This window comes from Myotis daubentonii, chromosome 10 (assembly GCF_963259705.1).
Source record: "Myotis daubentonii chromosome 10, mMyoDau2.1, whole genome shotgun sequence".
NCBI lineage: Eukaryota > Metazoa > Chordata > Mammalia > Chiroptera > Vespertilionidae > Myotis > Myotis daubentonii.
Window position 1 is genome coordinate 35,274,096 of NC_081849.1, and position 24,937 is coordinate 35,299,032.

The 24,937-nt window shown below is 41.2% G+C and overlaps 1 protein-coding gene across 6 annotated transcripts in view; it reads right to left on the reverse strand.

Annotated features, from left to right (window-relative positions):
* Positions 1 to 24,937, reverse strand: part of TPK1 (thiamin pyrophosphokinase 1) — a 291,362-nt gene that overhangs the window by 106,991 nt on the left and 159,434 nt on the right. For 5 of the 6 annotated variants that reach the window (XM_059712077.1, XM_059712076.1, XM_059712075.1 and 2 more), the window contains one exon: positions 16,162 to 16,308. The exons of the other annotated variant lie outside the window; for it this stretch is intronic. In XM_059712077.1, coding sequence (XP_059568060.1) covers positions 16,162 to 16,308 — 147 coding nt within the window. The remainder of the gene's footprint in view (positions 1 to 16,161; positions 16,309 to 24,937) is intronic. 6 annotated transcript variants of the gene reach the window in all.

Consider the following 24,937-nt stretch of genomic DNA (forward strand, 5'->3'; position numbering starts at 1 on the left):
TAACTAAATGGACCCAAGTCAAATAATGAAACAAAACTTACCAATGATGATAATGTGCCATGAAATAAGGACTATGATTAATTCAACCCTTTCCCCTTGAAGCCCAAAGGAAAGAGGCCAAACAAAAAAAAAATTAATTTCATATACCTGACCTTAGTTTAATTTCATTCAAATCATGTGCATTCCCACTTCAGTTGCAGATGAAGAAACTGCGACTCAGAGAGTCCCCAAGAGAGACAGTTCATAGTCCTTAGACACTACAGTCAAGACTCAACCTCCAGGCCCAGCCAGAAGCCCCCACCTAAGTCTGTGCAGAATAACTTACAATTTTCAGACCTAACAAACCACAGCAGAACACACACAACATTGCTTCTTCATACACTTGCTCATTAACATTCTGTTCTGTAATTAACTATGATATAAGGGCTCCTTCTAGTTTCTTGTCTAATGGTTCTGAGTGTTTTCCTTTCTTTGAGTATATCTCCTCTCCAAAAGAAACTTGGTGTAATAAGCTTCTATTGTAGATACCAATACAGGTTTCAGGTAAAAAAGCATTGTAGATAAAAGGAATGGAAAATGATTTTTGTAGCATTAGCTTATTTTTAAATGGTGTACATCGGGAGAACTAAGATGGCGGCATAGGTTAACACCGGAGTTTGCTGCTTTGAACAACTACTTCAAAAGTGAAACCAAAAAACGGAAGGGACATCACCCAGAACCACAGGAACGCTGGCTGAGTGGAAGTCCTACAACTAGGAGGAAAGAGAAACGCACACGGACACTCAGAGGAGGCGCAGTGCTGAAGTCAAATTCTGAGGTGCGGAGTTCGAGGAGCGGGCTGGCGGCGGAGGGCGCGGTTGGCGTTTTCAATCGGGAGGGAGTCGCAGACTCTGAGCTCCAGATACAGGCGAGTCTTTAGGGACCCAGACTCAAACGGGAGAAGCGGGACTGTCTGGCTTCGGTCAGAGCGAGTGCAGCTTTCTCTCCCAGCTTTGCAGCGGGTGCTGGGACTCAGAGAGGCAGAGCCCCTGGGGACAGGACTGAGAGCCGCCATAACTGCTCTCTCCGGCCCTCCCTGTTGATCCTGTGCGACCCGCCTTGCCCAAGCCCTGCACAGAGGCATTTGCTGGATAGCCTCAGGCAAAGGCTAGATTAGCACCTCCCTAGAGGACAGAAGTTCTCTCACTGCTGACACAGCTGATTCTCATAGCCACTTGGCCTGGAGGTCAAACCCTCCCTGGAATTAGCTACAACAATCAAGATTTAACTATAAGACTGCGAACAAAGACCACTAGGGGGTGCACCAAGGAAGCATAACAAAATGCGGAGACAAAGAAACAGGACAAAATTGTCAATGGAAGATATAGAGTTCAGAACCACACTTTTAAGGTCTCTCAAGAACTGTTTAGAAGCTGCCGATAAACTTAATGAGATCTACACGAAAACTAATAAGACCCTCGATCTTATATTGGGGAACCAACTAGAAATTAAGCATACACGGACTGAAATAACGAATATTATACAGACGCCCGACAGCAGACCAGAGGAGCGCAAGAATCAAGTCAATGATTTGAAATGCGAGGAAGCAAAAAACATCCAACCGGAAAAGCAAAATGAAAAAAGAATCCAAAAATGCGAGGATAGTGTAAGGAGCCTCTGGGACAGCTTCAAGCGTACCAACATCAGAATTATAGGGGTGCCTGAAGATGAGAGAGAGCAAGATATTGAAAACCTATTTGAAGAAATCATGACAGAAAACTTCCCCCACCTGGTGAAAGAAATGGACTTACAGGTCCAAGAAGCACGGAGAACCCCAAACAAAAGGAATCCAAAGAGGACCACACCAAGACACATCATAATTAAAATGCCAAGAGCAAAAGATAAAGAGAGAATCTTAAAAACAGCAAGAGAAAGAAACTCAATTACCTACAAGGGAATACCCATACGACTGTCAGCTGATTTCTCAACAGAAACTTTGCATGCCAGAAGGGAGTGGCAAGAAATATTCAAAGTGATGAATACCAAGAACCTACAACCAAGATTACTTTATCCAGCAAAGCTATCATTCAGAATTGAAGGTCAGATAAAGAGCTTCACAGATAAGGAAAAGCTAAAGGAGTTCATCACCACCAAACCAGGATTATATGAAATGCTGAAAGGTATCCTTTAAGAAGAGGAAGAGGAAGAAAAAGGTAAAGATACAAATTATGAACAACAAATATGCATCTATCAACAAGTGAATCTAAGAATCAAGTGAATAAATAATCTGATGAACAGAATGAACTCCTGATTATAATAGAATCAGGGACATAGAAAGGGAATGGACTGACTATTCTTGGGGGGGAAAGGGGTGTGGGAGATGTGGGAAGAGACTGGACAAAAATCGTGCACCTATGGATGAGGACAGTGGGTGGGGAGTGAGGGCGGAGGGTGGGGCGGGAACTGGGAGGAGGGGAGTTATGGGGGGAAAAAAGAGGAACAAATGTAATAATCTGAACAATAAAGATTTAATTAAAAAAAATGGTGTACATCAATATTTTTATGCTAAGTAGTAGGTTAAAATTTGGTTCATAAATTTGTTTAAGTGAAGTGTGTGTTAAAGGCAAAATGGTTTCAAAGAATTATGCACTATTTGGCTTTAGAAATGAAATGCTGTATGGCAGCCTTCTGGGTGATATGCAGTATTAAGTGTTGCTGCTAATAATCTTGCAGCCATAATTAACACTACTCAAAAACGGTTTATGAACATGGCTGCAATGAATTGGTGCTTGCAAGGGCAGAAACCTTTGTATCTCAGATGTCAGTTCAAGAACAGAACATAAGGTCTGCATACTGAGTTGTATCTACAGCCAATCAGTCTCGGTTTTTATCATTGAAAACTAGAGGCCTGGTGCACTAAATTCATGCACGGGCCAGGGGTCCCCTGAGCCCAGACTGCACACTCTCCAATCCAGGACCCCTTGGGGGAAGTCCAACTACTGGTTTAGGCCCAATCCTGGGGATTGGGCCTAAACCGGCAGTTGAACATCCCTCTTACAATCCAGGACCGCTGGCTCCTAACTGTTCACCTGCCTGCCTGCCTGCCTGATCGCCCCTAACCGCCTCTACCTGCCAACCTGATCGCCCATAACTGACCCCCCTGCCGGCCTGGTCGCCCCATGCAGCCTAGTGTTCAGTCGTCCCTCACTAACCCCCTTGCCAGCCTGGTTGCCCCACACAGTCTGCTCCTCAGTTGTTTGGTTGTCCCTCACTAACCCCCTTGCCGGCCTAGTCACCCCACACAGGCTGCTGTTCAGTCGTCCCTCACTGACCCCCTTGCTGGCCTGGTCACCCCAGACAGCCTGCTGCTCAGTCATTTGGTTGTCCCTCACTAACCCCTCTGCCGGCCTTGTCGCCCCACTCAGCCTGTTCGGTCGTCCGTTCGATTGTTCTGGATGTGATGGCCCCTGTCTCTCTCTCTTGCGCTCTCTCTCTTTCTCTCTCTCTCTCTCTCTCTCTCTCTCTCTCTCTCTCTCTCTCTATATATATATATATATATATATATGCCCTCATTTCTGTTTTCTCTCAAGGAGAGAGTAATATAGTCATTAAGGAGCACAGATCTTACATGTGTGGATACCTCTCATTTCTGCATCCTTCTAACTGTAAATAAGACCTGGAGCTCCAGTTTTCTCAGATGAGAAACAAGGAGGATAATAATTATCTTCTTTATAGAGTTGTTGTGAGGTTGTTATACAAGTTAACAAATAAACAAAAATAAAAGAAACAGGAATACGACCGGGGCCATGGTGAGGCTCAGTATTAGCCACTTGGAATATTTTCATTATTATTGAAGAACTTGGCTACCTGCCATTTGATAATCTTTGTTAATAACTCAAAGTGAAAGTCCTACCTATGAATATAACTAAACTCTTCCCATGCTCACTGGTGAGATAAGGAGGCACATAAGTATTTGAAACAATTGTTTCCAAGTGAACTCTATGAAGAGGATCAGGTTCTATAAACTCTTCAATTATATTTTTAAAATTTAGTGTCTGTATAAATATACATTTTTTGGAGAGAAAGTTCATATTTTTCTTCAGATTCTCAAACAGCCTCATGACCCCAAAGAGTTACAAATCATTTAACTCCAAAGGATGAAAATCCCAATGCCTTCACATGGCATAGGAGGTGATCTTTAATTTCTTTTCCACTTACCCTCTGTCATCTTCATCTATCGCCATATCATTTTTTTTCCTCCTCCAGAAACAATGGGCTTTCTACAGTTCTCCCTAAAGTACTGGGCAGTTTCTCACAGCACACCTTTACTCACGGTGTCCTTTCTAGAGATCTGACCTCTTCACCCTTAGTAACCTCTACTCCTCTGCAGACTTTTGAGACCCAGCTCAGACATGACCTCATGTTCTTCCTGTACCTGTCCATAGTAAATGATATGCTCTGCCACCTCTCTGGGCTTCCATCATATTCTGTACGTATTTGTGATATTGAACTCATTTTATCTTATGTGAAATAATGATTAATTTAGTGAAGGTACTCTTAGCTCTTTGAGAGTAACTTATAGATCTTCAATCTAGCAAAATACCTGATATAAATAAATCCCTAATAATATGTTGGTTGAATAAAAGCATGAAAAAAAAGTTGTCTAAGTCTTTTTAATTTTCATAGGGCTTGCTCTTCTCCCGGAGATACTTTAGAGTGTGAAATATGCTCAGAAAAATATATTAGGCTCTATTCATAGCTTTTCAGTTACTATTATCAAAATTTCAAAAGGAGCCCACTTCTTAATAGGCTAGCTTCACCCAGGAGAAAAATAAATCCTCCTCCACTGTCCCTTGAGCAGTCTTGTACATTAAACTCTCCTGATAAAAAAGACCAATGTTCCATACTCTTTTACCTTGAGGGCTTCTGGTTAGGAGTGAAATTGGCTTCCTATTATCAGACAATTGGAAAGGTCAATGTGTACACAATTAATCAATTTTGAGGCTCCTCTATCAATGTGGCTTTTTCCAAAAAAGAAAGACTGGTTCATTACCATTACTATCTCAACTATAATAGAATATTCTTCCTCCTTGGTAAGAAAACTGATTGTGTCCATTCATTTCTTTTTAAAAACTTATCTACACACTACACAAGGTGGCAGTGAAGCCTAATTCTCTGTTATAGAAGAACTAGGGGCCCAGTGCATGAAATTCGTGCACTGGGTGGGGGGGGGGGGAGTGTCCCTCAGCCCAGCCTGCCCCCTCTCACATACTGGGAGCCCTCAGGCGTTGACCCCATCACCCTCCAATCGCAGGATCGGCCCCTTGCCCAGGCCTGACGCCTCTGACAGAGGTGTCAGGCCTGGGCAGGGGACTCTCATTTCCACCCATCACTGGTTCTGCCCCCAGCCCAGGCCTGATGCCTCTGGCCCAGGCATCAGGCCTGGGCAGGGGACCCCCAGACCCCTCCGATTGCTGGCTCTGCCCCTTGCCCAGGCCTGATGCCTCAGCCAGAGGCGTAGACCCCCATCACCCTCTGATCACCTGATCGGCCCCTTGCCCAGGCCTGACGCCTCTGCCAGAGATGTCAGGATTGGACAGGGGACCCCCATCTCCCCCCGATCACTGGCTCTGGCCCCCGCCCAGGCCTGAGGCCTCTGGCCCAGGAATCATGCCTGGGCAGGGGACCCCCATCTCCCTCTGATCGCTTGCTCCACCCCCCGCCCAAGCCTGACGCCTCTGACCCAGGCTTCAGGCCTGGGCAAGGGGACCATCATATCCTCCCAATCCCCAGCTCAGCCCCCCGCCCAGGCCTGATGCCTCAGCCAGAGGAGTTGACCCTCATCACCCTCCGATCACCAAACACCGGATCGGCCCCTTGACCAGGCCTGAGGCCTCCGGCAGAGGTGTCAGGCTTGGGCAGGGGACCCCCAGCTCCCCGCGGTTGCAGGCTCCGCCCTTGCCCAGGCCTAACGCCCGTAGCTGCAGTAGCCCCGCGATCATGGGCTTCGCTTTAGGCCCAGGCAAGGGACCCCTAGCTCCCAGGACTGCCAGCTTCGACCGTGCCCAGCTCCCATCGCTGGCTCCACCCCTACTTCCTGCTATCACTGGCCAGGGCAGAAAAGGCACCTGATTCTCCGATCACGGCTGGGGGGCAGGGCAAAGGCGGCCCCAGGGCCGCCTTTGCCCTGCCCCCCAGCTCTTAGCTCCCCCCTGGGTTTCTGATCACTGTCAGTGGCAGGGGGCTTCTTCCTGCTTTCCCTTTCGCCTCCCTGCATTGTGCCTACATATGCAAATTAACCGCCATCTTGTTGGCAGTTAACTGCCAATCATAGTTGGAAGTTAATTTGCATATAGCCCTGATTAGCCAATGAAAAGGGTATCGTCGTACGCCAATTACCATTTTTCTCTTTTATTAGTGTTGACTATATGGTCTTTATAATTTATGCTTCCTTAATGAGTTGCCCATTTAAAATGGTTGCTTCTACATGGAATGGCATCATACCAAGCTAGCTAATGAATCATGTCATGTAATTGGGCATGGAATGGAGAGAGCTAAAGGGTGAATCTGATATGAATGTGGTATGAGGCTTTACTGTTAACTGGTAGAATAACCTTGACAAGTCAATTCGTCTTTTTAAGACCCAATTTACTAATCTTAAGAATTGGGTCCTATGACCTCTTCTTCATTAGGGGTGTTGAGAGTAAAACATGTCTCTAATGGGAAGTCGTATAGAATCACGTGAGGACTGTTTGCAAAACAGACATGGCCACTGGAAGAACCACCTAGTTTGAAATTGCAGTATGTTCTTTCAAAAAGCCACACGAGTGAATTAAATTTAGGTACATCCACATAATAGTGTACTAAGCTGCCACTAAATGAGTGTGATCTCTATTATTGAATATAGAGTGATCTCCAAAATATATTAAGTGAAAGGTAGAAACAGATGTATATAGTATGCTAAATTCACATTTTAAAGAGGGAAACAAGAAACTATGTATATATTTGTTGTTTTTATTTTATTTTTTACAAGAATCAGAAAGAGAGTGGTGGTGATGAGGGGAAGAGGAATGGAAGCAAGACCTCTCCTGAGGATATCTTTTTTCAATCAAGCTTTGCCTATTGAACTATGCAATACCTTAAAATATTTCAAAATAATAATTAAAAAATAGTCTTGCTTTAAATTAACTGCAAAAAAATGAACCTAATAGTTAAATTAGTAGCATAACAATAGAAAGAACAAAATTTCATATTTCAAATGACAAATTTTAGATCCAATACTATGATTGGGATAAAATTTAAAGACAAAACTTGCAAATAACTTTAAATTTCATTCAGTAGTTTTTCTATTCATAGTAATATGGGTATTACAATTTTGAAACTAGTTACTATATATTATGGTATAAAATAAGTTATTTCAAACCAGGGTTTGAGGGGAGGGTAAAACTAAAAAAAGATAACATTTTAAAAACTATATTAAAAAGGAATTCAAAATATTAATATGAACCCATGACATACACACATACACACACACACACACACAAACATACCTTTTTGTTTCTTAGTTCTGTTTACTGAAAATGTCCAGAAGCAATGCCACCACAGTAGCAATAAGCGCATCCATTACCTGGGCCTTGCTTTCTAAATACACTTCCCATGTTGAAGTATTTAGGATAACATAATGTGCCATCTGAAATTTACTGCCAAATTGTTACGTACAAAAATACATCTACAGCTGCATGATAAAATGTTAAAATATTAAAAATGGTTGGACTATGTTGTTAATTATACTATTCTTCTAAATTCTCTGTATATATAACACTTTTCCTAATAAAAAAGTTGGTTAGGAAGGAAAAAATAGCTATGAGTCATACCCGGGTGCACAGAACATACCTGTGCCTGGTAACTTTTCCTTTCTTTTTGAGCCCTCCCCATAAGGTCCAGTGACATTTAGAGACCAAGTGTAGATTCTAAGTGACAGCTATAAAGCCAAAAGCACAGGAGTAGGACTGGGAAAAGCTCATGAATTTAGCACACACCTACAACGTGGTTCTATGCATAATCTCCTCATCTGAGAAATAGGAGCAATGTACCTGACCGCTTGTTTAACACAGCTGCTGAGAATCAGATGAGACGATGATGAGGTACTTCATAAACCAAAGGTGTTGTAGAACTCTAACAATATTGTTTTGGGTCATTTTCCAGCCTTTCAGGTACATAAGCCATTTTATAATTCATACAGACTCTCGAGAGATTTCAGCTGTGTATTAACATTCAGTATCTTTGACATTTGGGCTATCCTACCTACTTGACATCATATCAAAAGTATCTCAGTCTGCTTCAGAAGACAATATAAAACCAGAGCAATCTCTCTCTTTCTCCCTCCCTCCCTCTCCGCCCCCCCCCCCCCGTGTGTGTGTGTGTGTGTGTGTGTGTGTGTGTGTGTGTGTGTACCGATTATCTTGCTTATACTCTGCTTTGTTAACTTTGCTCCTGACTCAGATGCACTTTTATAAATTTCATTGTTAACTTACTTCATAAGCATTAAGTCAAATATCTTCATGCTGATCATGACAAAGTTATGAAAAACAAAGTGGAGCTCTTAAAGACAGCTACCATATTTTTCCATGTATAAGACGCTATTTTTTCCTAAAATCGTTAGACTGAAAATCGAGGGGCGTCTTATACTTGGAAGTCAGCTGAGGTGTGAGCCATGCGGGTGCAGTCGCTGCCCATACCTTGTCAAACCGGCTTCCTCCAATTACGAGCCTTACTGTTACTGACGTCAGCTGATGCTATAATTGGAGATGGAGGTGGAGTGTGCACAGATGCAACAGAGACTAGAGCATTCTGAGCCCATAAAGATGTAAAAAATAAAAAGATAAATACCAGTAAGCAATTGTCTTACTCTGCAAAATTCAAACCAAATGTAATCAGCTATGCAAGAGAGCATGGGAATAGAGCTGCAGAGAGACAATTTGGACCTCCTCCCACTGAGTGTATGATCAGACAGTGGAGAAAACAGGAAGAACAACTCCTTAAAATGCCAAAAAAGAAGAAGGCCTTAAGAGGAAAACCAGCAAAATGTTTAAAATGTTGATTTCTAAATTTTGGGTTGGAAAAGTGGGGAGCATCTTATACATGGGGGCGTTTTATACACGGAAAAATACGGTATATAAGAGAGGGGTTTTCAAAACATATCCTCCCTCAAAGACTTGAGAGACCAGAATACTTACTTTCCTTCATGTCAGTAAGATTGGCTTAGAAGAGGTGAGATTCTTGGTGTGTGTGTGTGCACATGCATTTACATGTGTTGTACAAGTGTGTATATGAGGGTGAGGAAGCTTATACTGTTCCTTGGAAAAGCTTCAAAATATCCAGGGTGGATATATAGTTTGAATAGGTGCCCTCGAATTTCAGCCCTACTAGCTTAACTTTATTTATATAAATTCTCTACGTTTTCTTCCCTTTCAGTTTTGATCTCTTTTGGAATAAACAAACAGCTCCCAAACAAGGGGGGGGGGGCAGCGGGGGGGAGGGGCAGGGGGAAGTGTCCTTAATTGGATGAGAAGTAGCACAGCCACAGCTGTAGGAAGCTCTTCATAAAGAAATTTGCATTTTGTTTATCTTCTTCCCAGAAGCTCATCTCATTTCCCTGCTGGTGACACTCAAATCACTTCACAGCTCATTGATACAGCATTGGCAACCTTTGGTTTCAATAAAAAAGATGCCTGAGCAATGCTCAATTGAACTAAGTATACGGGAGACAGTGTGCTTGTGTCCTTGCCAGAGGACTGTGGGAGGGGGATCAAGGAAAAGATGACACCTGGCATCCAATATTCCATGACTTTTGCTAGAATTGGATTATGATAAATTATGTTGACAGAGCTCAGATAAATGCTGATGCGATCTTTTCTACTGTCATACCTGCACATAGCCCTCTTATGGATTGCTTCAAATCTCCAAAACCGATTCTCAGTCACTCATGGTTGAAAATGAAAGGCCAATGTTCAAATAAGTTTTTAAACAGTTTGCATGCAGGCTGAATTTGATATTTCCTCCCTGGCTGCTTTGGAGTCACTGAGTGATCACCACAGGTTTTTGCTGATGGCATCTTTCTATAAACCTCCCCCAGAGAAATATTTCTTTAAGGTCAAAAAGCTTGTATGCTGTGTGGGTGAGTGACAGGTATCAGGGCTGTCATTTCACCTCTTTCCCCTTGAGACTTCATTATAGCCAGATTGCTTTAAACCCTGCCACCCCTGCCACCACCATCTTAGTTCATTTGCTCAAGAGAGCTAACACACTACCAGCCACTAAAAGCTATGGCTCCCCTATAAATGTTGGAGATTAAACCCTTATCAGTGATAACATTTGGTAAGTAATGTTCTCCCATGCAGTGGACTTTCTTGTTGTTTTTGTTGATGGTTTCTTTTGCTGTGCAGAAGCTTTTTATTTTGATGTAGTCCCATTTGTTTATTTTCTCTTTAGTTTCCAATGCCCTAGGAGCTGTATTGGTGAAGAAATTGCTTCGGCCTATGTCTGAGATTTTGTTGCCTTTGGATTCCCGTCTTACATTTAAGTCCTTTTTCCCTTTTGAGTTTATTTTTGTGTATTGTGTAAGTTGGTGGTCTAGTTTCATTTTTTTGCATGTATCTGTCCAATTTTCCCAACACCATTTATTGAAGAGACTGTCTTGACTCCACTGTATGTTCTTGCCTCCTTTGTCAAATATTAATTGAGCATATTGGTTCGGGTCGATTTCTGGGCTCTCTATTCTATTCCATTGATCTATATGTCTGTTCTTGTGCCAGTACCAGGCAGTTTTGAGAAGAGTGGCTTTGTAATACAGCTTGATATTTGGTATTGAGATCCCACCTACTTTGTTCTTCTCTGCATGGGAGAGTATATTTGCCAATGTTATCACCGATAAGGGTTTAATCTCCAACATTTATAGGGAACTCATACAACTTAACAAAAGGAAGATAAACAATCCAATCAAAAAATGGGCAAAGGACCTAAATAGACACTTTTCAAAAGAGGACATTCAGAAAGCCAAGAGACATATGAAAACATGCTCAAAGTCACTAATCATCTGAGAAATGCAAATCAAAACAACAATGAGGTACCATCTCACACCTGTCAGAATTGCTATCATCAACAAATCAACAAATGACAAGTGCTGGAGAGGATGCGGAGAAAAAGGAACACTTGTGCACTGCTGGTGGGATTGCAGACTGGTACAGCCACTATGGAAGACAGTATGGAGTCTCCTCAAAAAGTTAAAAAATGGAACTCCCATTTGACCCAGTGATCCCACTTCTAGGAATATATCCCAAGAAACCAGAAACACCAATCGGAAAGGATATGTGTATCCCTATGTTCATAGCAGCACAATTTACCATAGCTAAGATTTTGAAACAGCCTAAGTGCCCATCAACAGATGAATGGATTAGAAAATTATGGTACATCTACACAATGGAATACTATGCTGCTGTAAAAAAGAAGGAACTCTTACCATTTGCAACAGCATGGATGGAACTGGAGAGCATTATGCTAAGTGAAATAAGCCAGTCAATGAAGGAAAAATACCACATGATCTCACTCATTCATGGATAATAGAGACCATTATAAATGATGAACAAAAATAGATACAGAGGCAGAACAGCATCAAACAGACTGTCAAACTACAGCAGGAAGGCCGGGGAAGGTTGGGGGCAGTGGGGTAAGAGATCAACCAAAGGACTTGTATGCATGCATATAAGCATAACCAATGGACACAAGACACTGGGGATAGGGGAGGCGGGGGAAGGTCAAGGGGGTAAAAAAAGAAGACATATGTACCACTCTTTGTAATATTTTAAGCAATAAAACAAAATTTTTTTAAAAAGTAGAAAAAGAAAAACTTAAAAAAAAAAATAAATAAAAGCTATGGCTCCCCCAAATGAGCTTTCAGCAAACGAGGAAGACAGCACTGCCAACTGGGAAATAAGGGAGGATGTCATAGCTTCTGATTCCCAAACTGGGACCCAATATGTGTATTTATCTTCTTTTAGGCAATTCTACTCAGTTCCAATGATGGATTAACCTGGCCTTGGCTGGGTATCTCAGTTGGTTGGAGCATCATCCTGATACACCAAAGTTGTGGGTTCAATCCCTGGTCAGGGCACATACAAGAATTAACCAATGAATGCATGAATAAGTGGGACACAAAATGATGTCTTGATGTCTCTGTCTCTCTTTCACTCTTAAATTAATTTTAAAACAAATAAAACAAAGACAGATTAACCTCCTTATATCCCAAAGTCAGCTGTCCATTTTCCAATTTTGACCTGTTCTTCTCACATTCTCTATCTCAAAGGACAGCACCCAGCGGCCTAATCCAAAATCCTGGTCATTATATTGACTCCTCCCAATGGGTTCCTCCGATGGAGACATTCAAGCACACATCCTAACAAAATTCATTATTTCTTCTTCATGCCCATACTTACATGTAAGTTTACTTATTTATTGAAGGTACAGGGAGGTTGTTAGCTCAGTATGATAGGCCATTTGTTGATATAAAATGCATAGTGATCCTTTGTTCAGACTCTCACTGCATGAGATATACTTCAATTTCAGCACAAATTTTCTTTCAAAGAAATACTATGTATAACCTTGGACAAAGCACTTTACTTTTAAGTCATACAGTTGCTCCTCTATAAAATGATCTCCAAGTTTTTACACTATTTACACCACAGATTCTAAAAGGTCAAGCAACAACAACAAAATATATGAGAACATACAGGGAACAAAAGAAATAATAATGGCTGTTATCACTAGGCACTAAATGGTGATAAGATTATTGATATGGTTTTAAATTGGGAACTCCCTATCCTTTCACTCCAACCCACTCTGAGATCCGCTTCTCTGGTCCCACCTATGACATTTTGGATGTGTGGACATGTGGGTAGACAGACCCAAATCCTCCATTATCAGCAAAAATCATCATCCATGCCAAATGTGCATTATGAAATTTAGTTTCTTTCTATCAGACTACTCAAACATTTCTATCATATTCATTACCAACATTACATATGTACAATGCATAAAATATCAGGAACCTATATAGTAATGAATTGATCTCATGAGAGGCAAAAGCAATTGTAGTAACAAGACTAAGAACACCATGAAGAAATATTTACAACATATTTAGAAGTTTGTTCAAGTGAGATAAAAACTGACAGAAGTTTGCTCAGTAACACCGTTCTCCTACATTAGATTCTGAAATCCTGAATCACAGTCACTGAGCAAGGTTTAGGATCATGTAAAAGACACGCCTGATTAACTCCTGGACATCTCATTTCTTGGCCATAAATCCTATTACTGACTGCCATAAAACTTGCCAATAAAAGATAATTTATGCTCAGTGTACAGAAGCTAATGTATCTGTAGAAGGAGAGACCAGAAAATGAGAGCCATTCACACTCCGCATGGTTAGCGAGACAGACATGACTCTGAGCGCCCAACAGTCCTCGCAGGGAATAGGCCTGCCTGGTAACTAACCTCAGGGAGCTTCGTGTCTGCACTGTCTCTCTCCAACCTAATAAAATCTCCTGTGCATGAAAGGCCATGATTCTTCTTAAGAACACATTTTTGGAATTAAGGGGGAGATGCTTACTTTTCAGGGAGGATTTATAATGCATTCTAAATTTTAATTTTCTATTTAAAATGGCAGATTAAACATTCCTTCAAAGTAAATGCTAACTACTGAGGTTTTCACTCATAATGATATTTGATCCATAGTAATGAAACATACCAAAACACAATATAAAAAGACATTATATACCAAAAAGCCAATCGACTGAAAAAGTATAAACATTTTATCAAATTTATACAGATCTGAAACTACACTATTGTTTCCTTGTTTTAAAATCCAATTTGTAATTAACAAAAATAAGCCACAGAAAGGGGACTGAAGAGAGAATGGAGATGAAATTCTTCAGGCTGGAATAACCTAAACAATTTTAAGTGAACTGCACCTAGACATCAGGTCAGTCCCAAATGACTACAACTGTAACCCTAATGAATGAAGGAAGACTACTTATTTATACAACACAGTTTCATGGGAGTCTCATGTGTGGACACTCAGATGATTTGAAGATAGGGAGGCTTTTTAAAGAAAGATCAAGAGAAGTACCTATCAACCTCATGGTCTACGGCTATCCCAGCCTCTTAAGACACAGCAGTAAAGTGTTTATCAGACAAACAGTCCCCAGAAGATGTCTCACTCCTCCTGCTATTACCTTCAATTTCAGACAACCTGTAATTATAGAACCAATTCTAGAAGACATTGTCCTCAAAAACAATACTCATAATAATTAACATTTATATTGAATCTTCCCACTTTTGAAGTATTTTAGCAAAACTCAATGATAATCTCATTGAATCTACTTAATAAAGGTTATGTTAGAGTTGAAGAGAACTCAGAGTTATTTTGGTTTAATTTAGGGGTAAGGTAACAAGGCAGGATATACCCTTAAGTTTATCCAAGATTTAGCTTAATTAAAAATAATATTGTGGAGATTAAAGCTGCTTAAAAATATCATAGACTATATGCAATTGTGTTTCCACTGAAGGTGACACAGGGCAGGGCCAGGTGGGCCTTTAAACACACGTGGTGCCACTGGCTTGAATCACTTTGCCATCATCTCCTATAGCAACTATTTACTCACCCTTAAATATTTAGTGCGATGTGAGCTCAACAGAATGTACATTCCATGAAATAAAGGGGCTCTGTGTAGGTGGCTGCTGTATTCCTGGAGAAGTGCCTGGCATGTAGCAGGTGCTCAATAAATATTTGTTACATAAATGGAGCAAATAAAAGCTAAGTGAGTGCTTCTGTGAAGCCTTTCCTTACCACACTCTTGACCAAGTTATATAATCTTTCATCATCTTTATGTAGCAAGGTTTTAATCTTGCTTTATATTTATACTAGAGGCCTGATGCATGAAATTCATGCAAGAGTAGGCCTTCCTTCCCCCAGCTGACGGCACCAGCTTCCCTCTGGCACCAGGGACCTGGACTTCCCTCTGGCTGCCAGCAGGCACCCAGGACCCGAGCTTCCTTTGCAGCCCCGGCTTCAACAAGAAGGTCATCGGGAAGGATGTCCTGTCTAATTAGCATATTACACCTTTATTATTATAGATTTTATAAGTGTCTGCTTCACTGAACATGGACTGGAGAGCAAAGATGTTATGTCACTTTTTTTTTTTTTAATCCTCAACTGCCTAGCAGTGTGACAGGCAGAAGCAGACATAACTGTTGACTACATAAGTGAACAATAGAATTTGAAACTGAATCCTCAGCTCACCTTCCACATCTCAGAAGTGTTCCAGAAAGCAACAGTTCCAGACAATGCAAAGAACCAGAAAAAATGCAAATGTGGCTGGACAACGGTGAGCATACATTACACCCATTATTTAACCAAACAAATTATAGGTAATGACTGCAGATGGAGCAGAAGCAAAACTGTAAGTAGTTCATTACAATAAGAGGCAAAAAATAAAAAGTCTACTGTCTTTAAAAAAATGTTACCACATTATTTTTCAAACTAAAATCCACTAATCAACCTTATAAAATCTCATTTACTAAGAAGCCTGCTCTAAGCACTACATTAATAAAAATTTCCTCAATATTTATGATTGGAAATGAATGACATCATTAGAAATTTATTGATAGGCAGTGAAATTAATAAAAAGGCAACCTAAGAACAGTGAAAGTTAAATATTTTTTAAATGCTTAACAAAATCAAGCCCAGTTTCCAATTATAATGACAACACTGAAAATATATGAGAATTCCATTTAAAATATTTGCCAAGCTTTGTTCTTCCTCTGAGATTTTTCTCATATTCAGCTGCTCAAAATGCAAAAGTATTAAGTTTAATTCTTAGTCAATTTGATTAAAAGTTATAGGATTTTTTTTTCTGGGTACAACAGAATGAAAACTTTGAGGCTTCTCCCCTACATTTTTCCTGTTCAGTGACCAGAGGCAACAGACTGAAGTAGCACAAGTAAGCAAACATGGTCAGGTTCACTAAAGGCTCAAGAACACACATGGGGCTGATGTTTTCTCCTGGTCTACTCAAATGGTACAAGTGCAGTGGAAGCAAATTACTGACAATATAGTTATTCTGCACTTACTGGTTGGAGCAGGTAGATGAGAGATTCCTCTTGGATGATTATAATTGGCAACGGAGTGATGCGAGTCGCTTGGAACAAGGTGCTCACGGACGCCATGATCTGGTCAAAACGCCCAGCAAGTCCTCCCATTGTCACAATCACATTGACCTGAGCAAGGCAAAGCAAAACTGGAGTCACATAGTTAAAGAATCCTATATAATAAAAGCCTAGTGACCTTACCCTGACCGGTTTGGCTCAGTGGATGGAACGTCGGCCTGCGGACAAGAGAGTCACAGGTTCGATTCCGGTCAAGGGCATGTACCTTGGTTGCAGGCACATCCCCACTGGGGAGTGTGCAGGAGGCAGCTGATCGGTGTTTCTCTCTCATCGATGTTTCTAACTCTCTATCTCTCTCCCTTCCTCTCTGTAAAACATCGATAAAATATATTTTTAAAAAATGCCTAGCGACCAAATGGTGGAATAACCAGAATGACTGCTCGACCAGTCTCTATGACATGCACTGACCATCAGGGGGTAGACTCACAACACAGAAGCTGCCTCCTGGTGGTCAGTGTGCTCCCACAGTGGGAGCGCTGCTCAGCTGACCGGAATGAGCAGTGCTCCCACAGCGGGCTGATCTCCGCAGGCCACGTCCCCCACCAGTGCATGAATCCCGTGCACCAGGCCTCTAGTTTTAAATAACTAAATAGCATCAAACACCTAAATAGAGCTTTTGATATTACGTGTTTATCAGAAAAGCCATAAAGAATGATAGATATCATTTCTGTTGTTTAGGTGAAGGAATTAAGTTACTTGTTCAAGGTCACAGAATTGGTAAGTGGCAGAGTCAGATTTCAAGACCAACTCTTTCAAGTACAAATTTTACATTTTTCCCACCTGCCTATTCACCTGGCCAACCAGCCAACTCTTCCTTTAAAACTCTGTCCATGTGTTCCTCCTATTTGAAATCTTTCCTGATTTTGCAGCTGGTGCATCTCCCCTGCACTCCCAGAGCACACCTGCGGGCACTTATTTAGTAACGCCCAGCAATGGACATTGAGCCTGCTTTACGGGTTGTCACCCACTAGAACTCAAGTATCTTGAGGACCTGTACTGTCTCTCAACTGAACATAGCAAGGTGCCTAAACCTCTGTACCTCATTTTTTAAAAAATATATTTATTGATTGATTTCACAGAGGAAGAGAGAAGGAGAGAAAGAAACATCAACAATGAGAGAGAATCATTGATTGGCTGCCTCCTGCACACCTCCTACTGGGGATCGAGCCCGCAATCCAGGCATGTGACCTTGGCCGAAATAGAACCCGGGACCCTTCAGTCTGCAGGCTGACACTCTATCCACTGAGCCAAGCCAGTTAGAGCTGTACCTCATTTTTAAGTTCACATGTAAATAGTGGATTATAATGGACAATTAATAGAGTTGTTGTGGGGATTAAATGAGGTAATTACATGAGTTATAAGTGTAAAGCATTTGGAACATCCTATCTAATAAAAGTAATATGTAAATTAACCATCACTCCATGACAAAGATGGTGGCACCCATAGTGGCTGGGGTGGGACGCTAGTGCCTCATCTCACAATGTATCAGCATAGGCAGAGCTGGTAGATTGACCATGGAAAAGTAAGGACTGGCCAAAACCGGTTTGGCTCAGTGGATAGAGCGTCGGCCTGCGGACTGAAAGGTCCCAGGTTAGATTCCGGTCAAGGGCATGTACCTGGGTTGCGGGGCACATCCCCAGTAGGAGATGTGCAGGAGGCGGCTGATCGATGTTTCTCTCTCATCGATGTTTCTAACTCTCTATCTTTCTCCCTTCCTCTCTGTAAAAAATCAATAAAATATATTAAAAAAGAAAAGAAAAGTAAGGACTGAAGAATTTAGTGAATATATTGCAAGAAAACATATAATAAAAACAAATAATAATAAACCATTCTATCTGAAATTAAATAGAAATGGTTTAAAAATACAGTGGGGCCTTGACTTACGAGTGTCCTGACTAACGAGTTTTTTGAGATACAAGCCATCTCTTGGCCGATTTTTTGCTTTGAGTTGCGAGCTAAAATTCGGGTTACGAGCCAGCTTCAGATACCCCACCGCTAGTTGGCACAGCGAACGTCACAGTGAACGCCACAACATCAGCTCAGCATCAGGTGTCTCACTCGTTCACTTTTTGATTTGACATATGAGTAATTTGAGTTACGAGCTCCATCACAGAACGAATTAAACTTGTAAGTCAAGGCCCCACTGTAGGAGTATTTAAGTGGATAATTTTTCTGTGGTTCTCCCTGAAAGACAGTGTGATCACACAAGTTAACATATAAACTGAGGTACTTCTGAAAGTAAAGTGTAAATAATTACACCAAGAATATAGGCACAAACTGGGACCATCCCATGTAAACTGAGACATATTGAAAGGAGTTAAAGCAGAATTAGGTAGATAGGATAACAGATGGAAGAAGGAGGAATCTGTGGAGTGGAAACAAACAAAAAATGTGTTTTGTAGGAAAAAGAATAGCAGAAAAACAGGATGGGTAGCAGAAAAACAGGGTGTTTTGAAACAAGGATGTTTTTCTTGTAAGTGCAAAACAAAATGTTGCAAAAAAGCCAGGAACCAATCAGAGAGTAGCACAGATAGACAAAGGGTGGGCCTTTAGCAGATATAAGGGGAAGAGCAGAATGCTTCGGGGGCAACCCATCTAAATCCCTTTCCCAGGCAGCCTGTGTTTGTTTGCAATAAACTGCCTTGTTTGAACTCTTTTGGTTCACAGCTTCGTTCTTCGAGTCCTTTGAGTCCGTGGGACAAGACCCCAGGAAGAATTCCTACTTGCCGGTTACGGTATCAATATGTTTACCCTACTGTTTGATAATTACAATACTAACGAATCCAACTTAGCAAAATTCAACACTAGAGTCTCAAAAAATTTAGACATTTTGTGCTACAGTTAGGCTTGAATAGAATGATGAAATTCTTTGGTCCAATTGAATGTCCAGCCTGCATGCCGTATAAGGCCCAGGAAATCACTTGGTCTGACTCTGCCAAGGCATTAGGGGTGAGTTAAATGTTTGACCAAACCAGAGGGGGACCATCCAGATTACAACTCCTCAGATCCATAAGGGACACACTCAGGGTGCAGACTCAGTGAGCACCAAAGCCCCACTGAAGCAAGTCTTGCCCCAGAAGGGTGTCTTCAGCACAGAAGTTCTCCCACTGCAGACACAGCTGATTCTCACTGCCAATTGGCCTGGAGGTCAATTCCTCCCAGTGATCCTACAACAATCAAGGCATAACTACAATAAGACTGTGCAAAAAGCCCACAAGGGGGTACACCAAGAGTGTCCACCTCAGGTAACTGGGGAGGCTGAGCCACTGGGCCCTACAGGACATCTAGCACACAAAGCCACTCTACCAAGACAGGGAAGCATAAAAAATGCGGAGACAAAGAAACAGGTCACAAATGACAGAAATGGAGGAAAGCAAACGACTGGATATAGAGTTCAAGGCCACGTTTATAAGGTTTTTCGAGAATTTTATGGAAACCGCTGATAAATTTAGTGAGACCCTCGATAAATCCAGTGAGACTCTCGAGGATATGAAAAAGGACCAACTAGAAATTAAGCATACACTGACTGAAATAAAGAATAATATACAGAGATCCAACAGCAGACAAGAGGATCCCAAGAATCAAGTCAAAGATTTGAAATACGAAGAAACAAAAAAGACCCAACCGAAAAAGAAAAAAGAAAAAAGATTCCAAAAATATGAAGATAGTGTAAGGAGTCTCTGGGACAACTTCAAGCGTACCAACATCAGAATTATAGGGGTACCAGAAGAAGAGAGAGGGAAAGATATTGAAAACCTATTTGAAGAAATAATGACAGAAAACTTCCCCTACCTGGTCAAAGAAATAGACTTACAAGTCCAGGAAGTGCAGAGAACCCCAAACAAAAGGAACCCAAAGAGGACCACACCAAGACACATCATAATTAAAATGCCAAGAGCAAAAGACAAAGAGAGAATCTTAAAAGCAGCAAGAGAAAGACAGTCAGTTACCTACAAGGGAGTACCCATACGATTGTCAGCTGATTTCTCAACAGAAACCATGCAAGCCAGAAGAGAGTGGCAAGAAATATTCAAAGTGATGAATGCCAAGAACCTACAACCAAGATTACTTTATCCAGCAAAGCTATCATTCAGAATAGAAGGTCATATAAAGAGCTTCACAGATAAGAAAACACTAAAGGAGTTCATCACCACCAAACCAGCATTATATGAAATGCTGAAAGGTATTCTTTAAGAAGAGGAAGAAGAAAAAGGTACTCTTACCATTTGTCACAGCATGGATGGAACTGGAGAGTGGATAAATACCACAGGATCTCACTCATTTGTGGAATATAATGAACAACAGAAACTGATGAACAAGGACTGATCCAGAGATGGAGAGGCATTGATTGGACTGTCGGGCCTTGGAGGGAAGGTAGGGGAGGGTGGGGGTAAGGGGGAAAGATCAACCAAAGGACTTATATGCAAGCATATAGGCCTAACCAATGGACACGGACAACGGGGGGGTGAGGGCATGAGCGGGGGGGGGGGGGGTAGAGGGTAACATGGGGATAAGGACACATATGTAATATCTTAATCAATAAAAAATATATTAAAAAAAAGAAAAAAAATGTTTGACCAAATATAGCAGGCTAATTTTAAGTTGATAATTTTGTATGGCCCATGAAAGATGTTATAAATGTCTACATGGCCCTTGGCAGAGAAAAGGTCCCCCACCCGTGCTCTAAATGAAAGATGGAAGACTCGATAGAGGAAACAAAGGGACGGGCTGAATCAAGATGGAGCAAAACCAAACTGACAGAAACCAGCAATATCAAAATGTTTGAATAAGCCTATAAAATAATTTTTATGATTGATGTGAAGTACAATGAGACACCAAAGGAATTACAAACCTCGGATTTTATGGTACCAAAATATACTGTGTACTGACAAATAAGAATATAACCTCTGCAGGATCTGGGCAGCTGGTGAAAACAATACTACAGGGATACCACTTAAATTTCAAGCAAGCCCATTGAGTCACGGTTTAATGCAAGCCTGTTTGGGTGAGAAGTAAAGAATGCCTCTTGCATTGGCAACATAATGAGGCTTCCGTTCAGAGATGAGAGTCTAAGAAAACTCAGGATTTTTCTCAATAATTCTTATTCCACCTTCTCTGCTGCAGCTGTCACTCAGGTGAGGTCCTTCTCTCCTAGATAACCCCACGGTCCACCTGCCTGACCTTGGATAACGAAGTAACCTTCCAACTGATTATGAGAATTGGCTTCTGCATCTGCAATTTGATCATGCATGTTCAGCTTAAAATTAGTGCTGGCTTTCCAGAATCTACAAAAGTCCAATGTCCTCCCACGCTGACTCCACAGTTACACCCTCAACTCTGACATCATTTACATTCCACACGTGCTTTAATTGTCAGAACACACCACAAGATATCAATCTGCAGAGCCTGGGCCTCCCCTGCCTTGCAAAGAGTGGAAGTACTATAGTTATTTCCAAAGGATGCTTACCTCCACCCCCTAACAAAAATGAACTTAGATGAATAGAGTGTTTTATCCAAGTCTGTCAAATTGTAAATATGTTATTAAGAAATGCCATAAACATGTTTTTATATATAACATGGTTTTTAACATGTTATTTTAGAGAAAAATTTTTTAAAAGGTGGAGGAAGGGACATATTTATACTGAAAACAATTTTTGCAATCCTGTTTGCATTTGAGAGAAAAGCTGTGGAAGCAATGATAAGGATCTATGCTAAGACTTCTGACTGTTATAAACCATAATTCCCAAAAAAGTTTATCCTGAAAGCCTATACCCTCATTAACCAGAGGAAACTTATCGTGTCCCTGTGTCTTTGTGGAGAGCTCAGCTGAGGGAACTTCAATCTCCTTGTGCAAATGGGAAGGAACTTGCTGGCAGAGGTCTTGGACACACTGGTTACAAGTCCGCAATGGAAGAAGCTAGGAGAGAAACACCAAACCCATTGCAATAAGGTTGTGTGTGTGGCCCCCTCCCTACTAGTTCATTCTGTTAGCCTGTTCAAGGAAACATGTAAATACTGCACTAACCAGGTGTGCACCTGTGATTACTGTGCACACTGCCTGCCCCTTGACATTCCAAACCTAAGAGTTTTATCTTTAGACTTGAACACTCGGAATAAAACACTCCCCCTCATTCTGGTTAGCCCCTATTCTATCTTCCAGACTCAGCTCAGGCACAATGTGTACAAGGGGAGAAGGTTCGGGTCTCACCCACCCTATGAAACTTCAATTACAGCACTACTGACAACAACATCATCTGCTTAACAAAGGCTGATGGCCACAAATTCTGATAGTCAGAAACTGCCTGACTCACTGCGTCAGTGAAGATGTGTGACAGCCTATTGGGAAGGACAAAGAGGTGGAACTCCAGAGAGAGTTGACTGCCACAGCCTCTGCCAAGCTTGGTCTTTGGGGCTTACTGCAGAAACCTAGCTTATGGAAGACACACCACCGGGGAGGGTTGTGTAGGCGCCAGGGGACAATCATGGTTCTCTAGGGCCCTGTAGAAATTGGGTCTTGGTTTGGTCAGTATCTGGCAGTCATAGATAATGCCTGCCTTTCCAGTCAGTGTGGCCATGGGATTTCAAGTGTCTTATTTTGTGGCAGGATTTTTGTGTGACTTTTTTTTTTAATGGAAACTATTCCTGGGTTGCAGTAAACTTTATGAAGCCTCAGCAATGTGTTCGTATTAGCCATCAGGAAGGTCTCCAACTAGGGCAGTGATAGCAAACCTATGACACGCGTGTCAGAAGTGACACGTGAACTCTTTTTTTTTTTAGAAATTTTTTTAAATGCCAATAAACATAGCATTATTTACTTATTTATTTTTAATATATTTTATTGATTCTCTACAGAGAGGAAGGGAGAGGGATAGAGAGTCAGAAACATTGATGAGAGAGAAACAGACCAGCTGCCTCCTGCACACCTCCCACTGGGGATGTGCCTGCAACCAAAGCACATGCCCTTGACCAGAATCGAACCTGGGACCCTTCAGTCTGCAGGCCGACGCTCCATCCACTGAGCCAAACCGGTTTGGCACGAACTCATTTTTTTTGGTTGATTTTTCTTTGTTAAATGGCATTTAAATATATAAAATAAATATCAAAAATATAAATCTTTGTTTTACTATGGTTGCAAATATCAAAAAAAATTCTATATGTGATACGGCACCAGAGTTAAGTTAGGGTTTTTCAAAATGCTGACAGGCCAAGCTCAAAAGGTTCGCCATCACTGAACTAGAAATACCTGTCCCTGCTGCTCCTCCTCCCTGTCATCATTTAGCGTTCTCGTCAAGTTGCTCAGCTTGGAGTTGTCTGTCAGGCACCTGTGTCCCATGGTTATAGCTGGAAGAGCAGAACTCTCCTGGTAATGCTCAATTAATAGCTTGAGGAGAAGGTCTTCTTTCCTACTTCCTAGGTAAGCAGTCTGGGGAGAGCATGGGCATCTCATTTCTATGTCTATGGGTATCTGGTCCAGGTAAGATTGGGACTTAGGTAAGATTCGCTTCGGGACATCCTTAATGTTTATTAGCTTCTAGCTAGTGTTGTAAGGCAAGTGCCAGAATTTGGAGATCTCAGTTCTTCTCATGGCTTTTTTTTCGCCATGACTAATAAGCTTCCTAATAAATCCTTGCCAAGTATATAGATATAGATATAGATATAGATATAGATATAGATATAGATATAGATATAGATATAGATATAGATATATGAAATAAACTGTCTGACTCAGTTTGCATTTTTCAACCTTCTATACCTAAGCAGAGTGGCTGGTATACACAGAACAGACATATGGTTATAGATTTCACACTTTAACTCTTTCGCCAACAAGACCACTAGTCATCACCAAGTATACACTTTAACTATTTTCTAAGGTCCCTATTTCTTTCTCAAATTCTTGACAAGAAAAATGACTAAAGAGTTATTCTTCAAAGAATCCTGTAATTGGTTCTTTTATTACTGTCATTAGAATTTCCATCCTTTAATTCATCTTGCACATAAACATGACACTATTTTTCTAAATTATCTATGACCTTGCATTCAAAATTCTTTAGAGGATTACCATTACCTGCAGATCAAACTTCAAATTCTTTATCTTTCTAGAGAATAAAGATTTTCCGTATGTTGACCTCAGCTGCCTTTCTGACACCGATGACAGCTGTGACCACTCTCCTTAGAACTCTTAATTACCACTGTTTTAGTTCTTCTTTGCTGACCCTCAGATTGCTAAGAATCCATGAAAACCTTTTAATTTCAGCACCCTGGTCATGACAAAAAGAGTGTACGACAATGACTGAGTTCTTTGCCAGGTTAATGAAATGCTTTTGTGATTTACCCTGGGCAAGTCTTTGACCTTTTTAGTTAAATATCTCAAGCCTGACTGTAATAACAGTGCTCTTTCCTCACAGGTCTGTCCTGAGTACTTATATTCTTTGACTGACTAGATACACTTCTCTGGGGTGGGACATTTTTTCTGAACAAATGAAACAGCAGTGTGATATATGTAAATGTGGAAATGTGTTATTTTTCCTTCCCATGGCAAGAGCATATTTGCATATATTTACATTTCTCTATATCAGGAAGTGAGTACCATGGAGAGCTGAATAGAATAAATAAAACACCCACTTGTGGAGGTTGTTGTTGTTTTTCTGTACATGATTTTACTCTATTATGTCTGCTGAAA